This window comes from Rhinolophus sinicus, linkage group LG04, assembly GCF_036562045.2.
Source record: "Rhinolophus sinicus isolate RSC01 linkage group LG04, ASM3656204v1, whole genome shotgun sequence".
Classification (NCBI taxonomy): domain Eukaryota; kingdom Metazoa; phylum Chordata; class Mammalia; order Chiroptera; family Rhinolophidae; genus Rhinolophus; species Rhinolophus sinicus.
In genome coordinates, this window is record NC_133754.1 from 156,401,469 (window position 1) to 156,414,590 (window position 13,122).

The 13,122-nt window shown below is 35.4% G+C and overlaps 1 protein-coding gene and 1 pseudogene across 6 annotated transcripts in view; one reads left to right on the plus strand and one right to left on the minus strand.

Moving 5' to 3' along the window:
• Window positions 1-13,122, minus strand: part of UBAP2 (ubiquitin associated protein 2) — a 101,977-nt gene that overhangs the window by 56,322 nt on the left and 32,533 nt on the right. For all 6 annotated transcript variants that reach the window (XM_074330648.1, XM_074330649.1, XM_074330646.1 and 3 more), the window contains 2 exons: window positions 6,713-6,790; window positions 4,616-4,726 (listed from right to left, as the gene is read on the minus strand). In XM_074330648.1, coding sequence (XP_074186749.1) covers window positions 4,616-4,726; window positions 6,713-6,775 — 174 coding nt within the window. In that variant the 5' untranslated portion in view covers window positions 6,776-6,790. The remainder of the gene's footprint in view (window positions 1-4,615; window positions 4,727-6,712; window positions 6,791-13,122) is intronic.
• Window positions 9,325-11,455, plus strand: LOC109447753 (small ribosomal subunit protein eS1; annotated as a pseudogene).

Here is a 13,122-nt window from a genome sequence, read left to right on the forward strand (position 1 = left end):
AAGTGTGCACAATTATCAAGGGTGCATGCATGTCTTTCAAATCTAATTACCCACGCCTTGCAGCTCACTTGCCTACCATTTTGATTCTTTTCCATATAGTTCTACTTTCTGATGATAAAGACAGCAAAACTTTTGCTAAGCTCCTTTGCTATATAAAGCACAAAAGATTACAGCAACTAGCTGGATTGACAACATACTACTATATGCTGTCCCATCAGAAAGCCTTTTCCTATGCTGAATTGAGAATGAAGTAAATGTTATCTCCCCAAGCTCCCACACTATGTCACTCCCACCTACCTCAGTAGGAGGCCTTAAACCTATTAAATACATAGATTAGTTCAAAGATTAAATACATAAAATGATGCCATAAAATCTCAGGAATACAACTTTTCCTATTTAGTTATCCAAAGTAACTATCTATAAAATTTTAATGAACAAATAAAAATTAGGGTTTTTTTTTTTTAATTAAGTACCCAAAATTTCAACCTCAAAGACCTGTTCTAATGAGAAATCAAATTTTTTATATAATCTCCCATCTCCACCTCTCCTCTAATGGTGATGCCAAATCAAATCATACCATATATTTAAAAATTGCTGGAAAAAAGAATGAGACACTATGTTCTTGTGAATATAAAAATATTAGGATATGTGTTACTGGGAAATCCCAAAATTGGCCTATTTCCTTTTTCATAATCTACCTTATTTTCACAAAAGATGTGAAGTGATTCAATCCCAAAATAAGAGCAGCAACTATTTTAAGCTTTAAAAAAAAAGTCTTAAGAAAATTACTAATGTTGTATATCCAAATAAACATAAGCACTGGAAATTAATAAACTAAAATTAAAGAGATATAGCTGAATTATTTCCAAAACAGTGGAGGCCAGATTTAAAACATTTTTAAGACATTTTTTCAGTATCTATAACCTCTGATGAACTCATATATTTAGTCACATATAAAATGATCGAATGTGAAAAAATACAAATTAAAACAAGTTATTTTCCACCTCTCAGCTTTGATAAAGATTTAAAAAATCAACACCCAACAGTCACACAGAATATTCAGGAATTCTTAGTTCTGGTAAAATGCATCTATTCTAACCTTCCTGGAAGTCTATCTCGCAACAGTATCCAAATTCAATTAGTTCACAGCTTTTCACCTAGCAATTCTACTTCTAAGCCTTTATTCAGAGGGAATAATCTGATAGCTGTGCAAGCCATTACTATACAGACAATGATCAGCAGAATAAAATGGGGGAAAATTCCCCAAATATCTAGTTGAGAGACTATCTACTCTACAAAATCCATAAGGGAGTAGTATGTAGCCATTTTAATAGTTACCCAGGTGTACACAGAAAGAAAGCCATGACATAAGTGAAGCAAGCTATCAGCAAACAACATATAAAATAGGATTACATTTTTTAGTTCAAACAAGAGCACGCACGTGTGTGTGTGTGTACAGAAGAAAGTTAGAAGCAGTTATCTAAGTGAGGAAATTTAATTTGATTTAACTTTTTTATCTTTCTACATTGCTTTTTTTAATTAGAGAAAACAATAAAACTTATTTATTCCAGAAAAAAAATTCCACAGTGCACAAACTCAATTTATGATGTTCACTGATAGGAATAAACAAGACAGCTATATAAGATAGAATCCTATCATCTTAGGTTAACAATTGGTCCTGAAAAGTTTATACACAGTAGAGTCAGGACAAGGTACATATATATACAATTTATAATGTCTTTACACTGCCAGACCTAAAAGTACTCAATCATTATGAAGGGTCAGGCTTTCTATTTGAAGAGAGAAAAACATCTTACTCCATTTCATTCAGCAAAGGATACCTTAAAGCAAGTGTTGGCTTGTGAACTCTACAAACACTGACAAGAACTTACTTTGGGGGGAAAGCAGCAAAGGAACCTTTAAGGAGCAAGTGGTTTAACACCACAGTATGTGCTAGACAGAATATCACACATTTTGCACAACAGTCCACAAGCATGCACACACAGGCTTTTAAAGTAAACCAAATAATTATAAAAGATTTTCTACGAAACTTCTGTCAACCTTCGTTATCTGTATTTTGCTACTTGTTGAACAGGTCTGAAGAAACTCTAAGAGCAATGATTCTCCCAGATATCACATTTAGTAATCTGAAAAGCAGCTTTCCAGGCCAGCTCATTCAAAATCACTCCTCTACCCCTTCATATTTGCCTAGAACTACACAACACAAACAAATTACAGTGGTACCTCGGTTTTCGAACATCTCCGTTGATGAACATTTCGGTTTATGAACGCCGTAAATTTTATGGATCTTTGGTATCATTAGATAGTAAAATTCATGCTAAATTTGCAATTTTAGGAGTTGATTTTAAAGGTCTGAAACGGATTAATCCATTTTGCATCACTTTCTATGGGGAAACCGCACGTCGGTTTTCGAATGTTTCAGAACTCAAATGGTCTTCCAGAATGGATTATGTTTGAAAACCAAGGTACCACTGTACTTTAAAAAAAAAAAAAAAAATGTATGTTAATACAAGAGACTTGATATTTCAAAGTATTTGTCACTCAAACAAAAAGCATTATGATGAAACGTTAAGTTCTGTATTAATGATCATGTTCAATGTTTTCCTTTGTGACAGCTACTCTTACATGAGAAAGACAAACTTATGCTTTAAAATATCATGGACAATTCCACTTGACATTTTTTCAAAGTAATAATTTTGTTTCAGAAGACCTTGGCACAAAGTAAGGTTAGCCAATAGGACAAGATTTGTTTGCTTTCACGGATTACCTTAAATGTTCTTGCTCCTAGCAACCCAACCCTGGTGTTTACATTTTCTGGCACCCCCACTCCAAATAATTCTACCCCAATGAGGAGAATATATTCCTTACAGCTGGTTAGCCAGAGGTGCTGCAGAGAGCCACCAGGTAAGAGACAAGGCAAACAGTATGAAAGAAAACATGCACCACAAAAAAATCCTAAACAAACCAGGGTTTCTAATAGACTCTCCCTCTGCTTCTGCATTTCCCTCACAGCCCTCTTAACTCCAAACAAGCATGAACCTTTTGTGTCTGTATTCAAGCTCTAATTTGCTATTTTCTGCTCTTTAAAGAAAACAAGCCAGATCTGGCAACCACTATGGGATTTCCAGGTTCAAGAGAAAACCAAAGAGATGTTCTTCATGTAACATTCAGCCCAGAATAACCTCCTTTGGATTCAGTCCCAAATGAGGAGAGGAAGTTAAAACTCAATAAACCAGAGAATGAACTGGACTTTTATGACAAAAATTCACCCAACTACCACAGAAAAGGAATGAAATCTGCTGGAGATAAAGGAACAATACAGTAAGTAGCACCCCGTCCTATCTCTACCATGAAAAAAAAGAAAGTAGGCCCCTCCAGTTAATGATTTAGAAATATTTCATTTATTCAGTGCTTTTTTTTTTTTAATAAAGAGGGAAGTTCTTCAGTTTGTTTTGAAAATAACAAAGAGCGATTCTATGCTAAATCCATTAGCAATGAGGTAAACACATTCCCTATATTTTATAACACCCAGTAAATACATGCCTGTCAGCAAACAAAAGCAATTCAAAATTTTATTTCATCACTTAACATATATTTTCCAATTAAACTGACATATTTTATAGTTTATCATGAGGATCAGTGTTATATTGCATGGAATTTTACCCACTCTTTGCTATCCTTAAATAGTGAAATATTTCCCCAAGTATCTAATTACTTAATTACAAAATTCATTCTCCTTGTTTCATATTAAATAAGAAGATACTCATTTTACTTTTGAACTTGTCATGGCAGTTCATTTTTATACAGCCTGACTCTAATACAGCCTATCCCTAAAAATGAGAACCTGATTTAAACCTGAACACTGACAAGGAAGGCACTTTTTGATTTGTTCATCTTTGTACCCCTTTTTAGATAAACCATTATTTGTTTTAATTTGCTCTGAAATGGTTTCCTCAGTTTAAAAATACAAATGAAATACTGTGCAATCTCCATGTAAGAAATCAAAAGATTAGGGCTGACAAATGCCTCACGTGGCTTTATTTAGTTGCATCCTTCCTAAAATAAAAAGGATGAGGAGCGCTAGTGTGACTACACATTCCTCAAACTTTACTAAGCTAAAAAAACTTTTCTCCTTTTATATATCTGTCAAACTGTCATGACAATGTGTCTGTAGAATATTCACACATAAGCAAATAGATATACCAGCAAATCCTGGTTTTCTGTTAGTCTAGAGATATAAGGAGTAGTAAGAGGTGACGACTGAGATGAAGAAACATGAGCAGTGGAGCCAAGAGAAGTTTTTTCAGGTGGTGAAAATGTCCACAGGCCCAGAGAATTTTGGAAACTGTGTAAGGCTGGAGTAGATGACCAAGTTCTCTTTCAAGTCTTCAGATTCTACGACTTCATAAAGAAACCATATATAACAAAAACAGTCATTTCAGGTTAGTGTTCTTTCTGGAACTTAAAACAAATATGGAATGGCACCCATAACCCCCCCTACCCCCACCCCCATATAAGGTGAAGTTTAAAATATGGAATTGTTGACAAATCTTAGCACTGCATATCAATTAGTAATACTTATTAATAATCTTACCGTATCTGAATTCCCTTCTAGCAATATATTGATAGCTTTGTTCACATCTCCATTACAGTCATGTAGGGCCACTATGCATTCATCCTGATTTTTTCCTGTCACTTCCATTAGCTGTTGAAATTATAAGAAAATGGTTAAAGACCCAAAAATGGTACTTGATATTAATTTTAAGATTCTTTATATAAAGATAGAAATTATGCAATACTTCCACATGAAGATGGCCTCTTCTAGACTCTGAGCTTACAATCCAAGAACAGGTTTACCTGTTTTTTTGTGGCCACTCACGTCTTTTCACCAATATTGGCAGAGTCAAACAAATCAGCGCTCCTCCAAGCTGATCAAGTATCAGATTAATAATCAGCAGCATACTCATATATCGTTATGTCTCTCTATAAATGTATGTGTATGTATGTGTACACACACACACCAACATCCTCAGAATACTCAGATCAGCTGACTACTCAAAGTTGGTACAATGGCCTGGATGCCCCAAATTCTCAACTACTCGAATATTAAGTGGGACTATGTTTCCAAAAGACCAAGTGTGAGTACATGGCCACCATTAACAGAATATCCGGTCCAATTGTGTTGCACAGAGACAAAATTCCCTACATTGGCTATTATTGCTTGGATTAGGACATTACACATACATAAGTCATAACACCCTAAGGTCTCACTGGTGGAATTCTGCGGCTATCACAAAACTCATTCCTAGATATACTAAGTTCTGAAGCAATTTCAACAGGGTGCTATGTTTAAAGTAATTTGAAATCTTGGTGCATTCTCTTTAACAAGGGAAATTAAGCTACTTAACATTTTTATCCTAAGAAACAATTGTAGATTAGGCACAATACAGATTTCTCAATTATCAGTTAGCAAATGTATGATTTAAGTATCTGTTGAGTTTTAATTATGTTTAACTATTTTAGCATGTACTAGCTGCAGTTCAAAAGAGTTTGACCCCAGCATGTGAAGTGATTTCTCTGTGGTCAAAAAACTAATAGCAAAGCCTACCTGGAATTCAGGTCTCCTGATCTCACAAATACAGCTCTTTGCAGCACACCATTCTCTTTCATTTCCTTCCTGTATTATTACACAGCAAACATTCTACACACTCTAGAGCTTTCCAGTGCTTCAGTTTTTGGATGATCTACCAATAATGTCAGATTTTTATCAGTGATCTGTACTAACCCAATACCTGTCAAACGCTAATTGTTAAGATATACAATAAGTATCAAAATCCCTCCAGTGACTGGATTAGTGAAAGTTTTAAGTCAGCACTTAAAACTCTGAACTCCTGGAGCAGTGCTCTTTTTTTATACATCAGCTATGCTATTCAGATAAAAGGCAATATAATACGTAGCATGTCTCACAGTGTACATAAACCTCATTCCAGAGAATGAGTTCTATAATTTTTAATAAATCCTTTTTGTAGTCTTCCAAAAATATTACCATTGGTCTGATGACAGCAACTATAAGTAAGAACAAACAGTTTACACAGCAAAGGGCTAACAAGTTCACTGTGGGATGTTTACTGGTAGACTTCTACCAGGTTTGGACTGAGGTAAGGGTTATAATAGGTTGGTTTCTAGAATCTTGAAGGGAAAAGAAGATTTATCAGGAAAGAAGAATTTGAAATTAAAATTATGTTATCCAAAAGTCCTCTCAATAAAGTTCTAAGTGCAGATATCACCCTAAAATTTAATTTTATACATTTCCAACATATGTTTGGAATCACCACCAAGTCTGAAAGGGCAGCTCAGCTCTCCTTTAAATTAAACAAAATTTTCTGAGAACCTGCTAAAAACTAAATATACTTTCTATATACATGTATAGACAATGTCAATGTGCTTTCACAAAAGTCTAGTTCGTTTTTCACATTTAATACAACTCAAAGACTCTACTACCAAGAGGATGAACACATTTAATTCCTTCACTCTAGCCACCAACACAGGTATTTATTTAATCACAAGTTCAAAACACAGTTGAGACTAAGCAAAAAGCATACTTTAAAATTAAAGTCTCTAGTAAAATTATCTTTTTAAAGCATAAAAAAATACATTACAAAAATGATAGCATCCCTTGCTAGAAACATACCTGTTTAACATTAGCTTCAAACTCTGAATCATTTTTATCAAAGATCACTTGAGCGAGACGCATCTGTTCAGCTGTTGCCTGGAAAGTACATACCAATTGTTAAAGATTTAAGCACCAAAATTATAAGTTAGATGCCAAAATCTGATGCAAACAGATAAAAGCTCTCAAGCACTCCAGCACTATGGTAACAGAAATGCTGATTAAAAAACCAAAAGAACTCTGAATTAAGACCTCTCAAATGTATACAATTTGTTACCATAAGGTAAATAACTATCAAATTAAATAGCATAAAGATCCCATATCCTTTGGCCAAACGACCTACAGTTCTTTCGTTCATCTTCACTGGCCATGTACTCATTTGAATTTTCTTTCCCCTGGGGAAATGGGAGTAACCAGCACAAAAGAAAGTGGAAGAACAGGAAGCAGTGGGAACAACTGCCAGGACACAAGCTTAGAACTACTAGTTTTGCTGTCAAAAAAGCAAAAAAGCTCTAAAAGTTCTAAAAAAAGTATAATGGTGAGTTCTAAAGAGAAAAGGCTGTATTTATCTAAATAAAATTTATTTTTAAAGTCACTGTTTTTTAACCACAATATTTTTTTAATGGTTTAACAAAATTGTTTAAAAAGAAACTTTCAAACACTAAATTAGTCACCTCTGCAGAAAAGAACTTTTCCAGTTGCCTTTTTCCAATCAAAGTTCTTTTGAAAAAAATCAAATTACTGAATTTTTGAGGTTTCCTTTTGTGGTATTTTTGGCAACAAAAATTAGAAAGGTATAAAAAAAGTTACTCTTGTGCAGTGGGTTAATAAGTAACATAACAATTTGGTTTCTTAGCTTTGACTACGTACCATGGTTATGACAACAGGAAAACTAGGTGAGGGGTATATAGGAACCCTCTGTTCTATCTCTGTGCAACTTTCTGGTAAACATAAAATTACTCTAAAACAGCTGATTTTTTTTCAAAAGTTACCCTTGTTAGCTAAAATGCATACTAACTCCCAACATAACTGTTTAAAAAGTTAAACAGTTCAAATTACTGAATGATCCCCACAAGGAGCTAATAATGAACAACTTTTTTCTCTGCTTTAAATACATGTATATTTCAAATAATCTAGTAGTTCATAAAGGTAACTGATTATACAAGATCTAGCTAGCTCTAGCCTCTTCCCTCCAATCTAATGTCCAATCCCTTCATCCCAAACTATGCCTGCCTGCTGTGACCTCAGTTGAACTCCTTATAGTGCTACTACATTACAGCCAGAAAAATGTTTATACAGAAACTCAGTGTCTACACGTACTGCCAATTTTACCTGAGTGTCACCCAGAGTTAAGGGAAAGGGCCTTACATACACTCTCTACCTACCTGCACATCAATCATTTTCTTGACCCACACCCAACTGAGGAGTCCTAATGCTGCAGCCAAAAGGACCAAAGGCCATGAAATAACTGGAGGAGGTAAAAGGGAAAAATCAAAGGGGAGGATGAGATCTGGAAAGATGGCACTTCCCATTATACATTTGGGTTTTGGGTAATGGCAACCTTTTATGAATGAAGGTAAACCCTTGGTGCCCCTGATACTGAAAGCCTACATGACTAATTTTTGCCCTCTTTTCTTAACACCAGTATCTTCTACTACCCGGGTATCAAATCTAAAAATTGAACCTTACTCATATTCATTCAGCCTCGCTCCATTCCAAGCACACTAATGCTCATTGTGTCCCACAATTACATTTCCTTAAATTACAATATTGTCACAGATCCCTCAAGAAAATTACAGAGAGATAAGAAGTTCAACTAAGGTCACAGCAGGCAGACATAGGCAGTAATGGTTACTAGGTAACCATCTAGTATGAAAACTATTTATTTGGCACTTACATTTTTTTCTCTGACATCAAAAACAGAATCCTAAACTTATTTCTTAGTAGGGTAACACACACACACACACAAGAATTTATTGTGAAGATCTATAGCAGGTTTATTGACTGCCTAACAATCCACTGGATAGGTCCTGCCTTTTATTTACTCCCAAATTTTTCATTACTACCTAAACACCACAGAGATCCATTTTATACCTAATTTGTATATACATCCATGATAGCTTTCTGAGAAGACAAAGATAAGTGACTAGAAAAATGTTAAAATCTCATACCTTCAGCTCAGAAATGCTCTGCACAAAGTCGGCAAAGACGTATACTCCACCAGCAGTACAAAAGAGCGTGCTTCCTCAAAACTTTCCCAACTTTAAAAATGCCAATTTAATCAATAAAAGGGTCCCTATTTGGCTTAATTTGTATTTCTTAGATCACTAGTAAGGGTAAACTTTTAAAAATATACTTACTAATATTGCAATGATAAAGAGACTAATAAGAGCTAGACATCTTCATTTTGCAACCAACAGAGTAAAGATTAGTTCAGAAAAGAATCAATATTGTTCTTTTTAAGGGGAAAAGCGGGCTACTTGCACATGGTCTCAAAGTGTCTCCACAAAGATTGTTTTTCAGTTGCTAGACAAAACATAGTAACAATAAATTAGAGGAAAAGGGCAAAACCTAGACTGAATGATCAAAATCAACATCCTCAATGGAGCAGATAGATTATCATGTGACTCTACATGTGGTACTCTGAGAAATACTCCAGGTCAGTTATGTAGTATTCCAATTAGAAATCTATAACCTGAATATAATCATGAGGAAACATTAGACAAACTAAAATTGAAGAACATTTTATACAATAACTGGCCTATATTTCTTCAAAATTACCAATATTAGAGAAGACAAAGAAAGGCTAAGAACTATTTCAGATTAATGGAGATTAAAGTGATGTCAAACAAATGGAATATGTGATGACTCTATACTGAAAGGGAGAAACGTGCTATAAAGAACATTACTGGAGTAACTGACACTATGGAATAAGTAAAAATTCCACAGTGACAAAAACTGGAATATGAACCATAGAACACTGTAGCAATGCCAAACTTAACAAAATTTGATAGTGCAACTGTGACTATATAAACAAACATCCTTGTTCTCAGGAAATACACACTGAAATATTAAAGGGTAAAAGGCAAAATGTATTTAATAAACTCAAACAGTTCAGAATTAATGCATGTGTGTATATGTATAAACAGACATGACAAAATAATATGACAGAGCAAAAGTGGCACCATGTTAAAAAAATAAGGAGTAGGGATGGCCGATTAGCTCAGTTGGTTAGAGCACGGTGCTCTTAACAATAAGGTTGCTGGTTCGATCACGCCATGGGCCACTGTAAGCTGTGCCCTCCTTAGAAAAAATACATATATAAGGAGTAGGACAGGTCTCTAAACTACTCTTGCAACTTTACTGCCAAACCAAAATCCCATGGACAACAATATACAACAAAACTAGGTGACAAGGTATCCCTCACAAACCTCAAAATACAAACATGAAAAACCACCAACAGATACAAGATCTGCCTAGTATCAATTTGTGCCATGTCAGGTAAACAGAGGCAAGCACTGGTGTCTGACTGGTCTAAGAACAGGAAAACCCCAAGTAGTTAAGAGGTATTCACTAGAAAGTAAAGTGGGCTAATTTGAGAACAGCAGCTGGCACTGTAGGGCTGTACAGTTTTGACGACTCCAATTATAAGCTAAGTGCCAGGACTGCAGAAAGGTTTCAAAAGGCCGGGATAGTTACCATCATAAACTCCTGAAACTAACCAGCTAGGGCTCCCGTCAAGAGAAACGACTAGGAGTAGAATCATAATTGAGCCACATACACAGGAAAGAAAAAAAAAGATCCACAATGAGGGAAGAAAACAGAGCCAGGAAATCTCAGAAAGCAAGCCAACATAATTACATAGAAAAGAGGAAACACTCTTCTGAAATTGGAAAAGCCACTCTGAACCATGATTGCTGTCTAAAAGTCCAAGAAAACTCATTTCACATAAAAATGAGCAACGGAGGAACAGGACCGTGGCAGTCGACAAAAACAAGCACCTTATGAAGGCAGCAAGAAGGGAGCCAAGAAGAAAGTGGCTGACCCATTTTCTAAGAAAGACTGGTATGATGTGAAAGCACCAGCTATGTTCAACAGAAGAAATATTGGGAAAACACTAGTCACTAGAACTCAAGGAACCAAAATGGTATCTGATGGTCTCAAGGGCCCTGTTTTTGAAGTGAGCCCCGCTGATCTGCAGAATGATGAAGCTGCATTTAGAAAAGTCAAGCTAATTACTGAGGATGCTCAGGACAAAAATGTCCTCGTTTCCACGGCCTGGACCCTCCCCGTGATAGAACGTGCTCCAGGGTCAAAAAATGGCAGAACGTGACTGAAGCTCATGTTCACGTCAAGACTACAGATGGCCATTTGCTTCATCTATTCTGTGGTGGTTTTACTAAAAATCACAATAATCAGGTTTGGAAGACCTCTTAGGCTCAGCATCAACAGGTCTGTCAAATCTGGATGATGATGGAAATCATGACCTGAGAGGTGCAGACAAACGACTTGAAAGAAGTGGTCAGTAAACTGACTCCAGGTGGCATTGGAGAAGACACAGAAAAGGCCTGTCAATCTGTTTATCCGCTCTATGATGTCTTTGCTAGAAAAGTCAAAATGCTGAAGAAGCCCAAGTTTGAATTGGGAAAACTCATGGAGCTTCATGGTGAAGGTACCAGTTCTGGACAAGCTACTGGGGGTGAGACAGGTGCTAAAGTTAAACGAGCTGATGGATATGAGCCTCCAGTCAAAGAATCTGTTTAAAATTCACTTTTCAGGGTGACAAAACCTATTTGTGATGTTTAAAAAAAAAAAGTGATAGAAAAATAAATGTCAAATCACATACAAAATTATTGTAAGAGAAAAAGAATAAGGAGCAGGAGAATACTCCTACAGTCAATGAAAGCATGCCCGAAAAGAAGGGGGGGAGAGTTAAGAACAAAGCAAAACTGCTATCTTCTGCTTCAAAATGTACCGAAAGATATTGCGCATGAAGAAAATGATAAAAGACATAAAAGAATAACATGTATCTAAGTTTTTCCAGTTCAGAAATGAAAATGAAGATTAAACCAGAAGAAACACAAAAAATAAACTTTTAACAGTTAATGCCTCAAGAGAAATATCAGGTGAAAGGGGAAAATATTTATAGTAAAAAAGAAATGAAAAGATAAAAAGAAACGGGGAAAAAGGACGAGTTTCATGTTGAACACAGGCAAAAGAAAACCCAATCTGAACCTATGGATAATACAAGTCTCTGAAGAAGAAAAAGGGAACAGCACAAATGCTTAAAACTAAAATTCAAGAAAAATGTCAGGAAAGCAAATAACGTTTAAATATGTGAAGAAAACACACCATATACTTGAGATATCAACCCATACTAACCCACACTAAGACATTTTCTAGTAAAAGATTAGGACTGTGAAATGAAAATATCCAGTGGGTATGAAGGCAGAACTGGCAAGAAACTTAAACACGAAGGGTATCAATAAACTTGTCAAAGGCAGTTCTTTGTGCAAAAAGAAAATAAAGAAACATTTAAGATACTCAAGTGAAGAAAGTATAAGCCTAGCATTTACAGCCAACAAAATGACTTTATACACAAGTACAAAGGGCATGAATTGTTACCAGCACCAAAGAACTCAGGTATTATTACCATGAGCCTTTCCTGAGCAATCAACAGCATTGGGTTGAGACAACCAAAATGACTAGAGACACTGACATAGTATTAATGGTGACTATTAAGTATATACTTATTTTAGAAATAAAACTAAATGATGTCTCAAAGGGAGAAAGTACCATATTTCCCCGAAAATAAAACCTAGCTGGACAATCTGCTCCAATGCGTCCTTTGGAGCAAAAATTAATATAAGACCTGGTATTATATTATACCCGGTATTATATCATATCATATCATATCATATCATATCATATCATATCATATCATATCATATCATTAAAGACCCAGTCATATTATAGTAAAATAAGACTTGGTCTTATATTAATTTTTGCTCCAAAAGACACATTACAGCTGATTGTCCAGCTAGGTCTTACTTTGGGGGAAACACGGTATAGTATACAATGGGTACATGAACAAAGTACTATGTAGATATAGAACTATTTTAAGAAAGAGGGGTGGGGGGGGTCTCTGCACTTCCAGATGCTTGATGGCCGATTGAGCTGTACCCTGAAGCAGTGAGTGCAACTACCTGACATTCAGGCCCGCACTGGCTGTCACTTTATCATTTTTCACATGCGGTCCACCTCTATCAAATAAAATATGCTTTTAAGGGTATTAATTGAAGAGGATTTGTATTAAGACTGTCATAGGGTAAAACCCCATAGTAACTCTCACATAGAAGAAAGCAGATGACAAATTTTTGAACTCTAGCAGAGTGACTCATTTACTCTAGATAACCCAAAACATTGGCTAT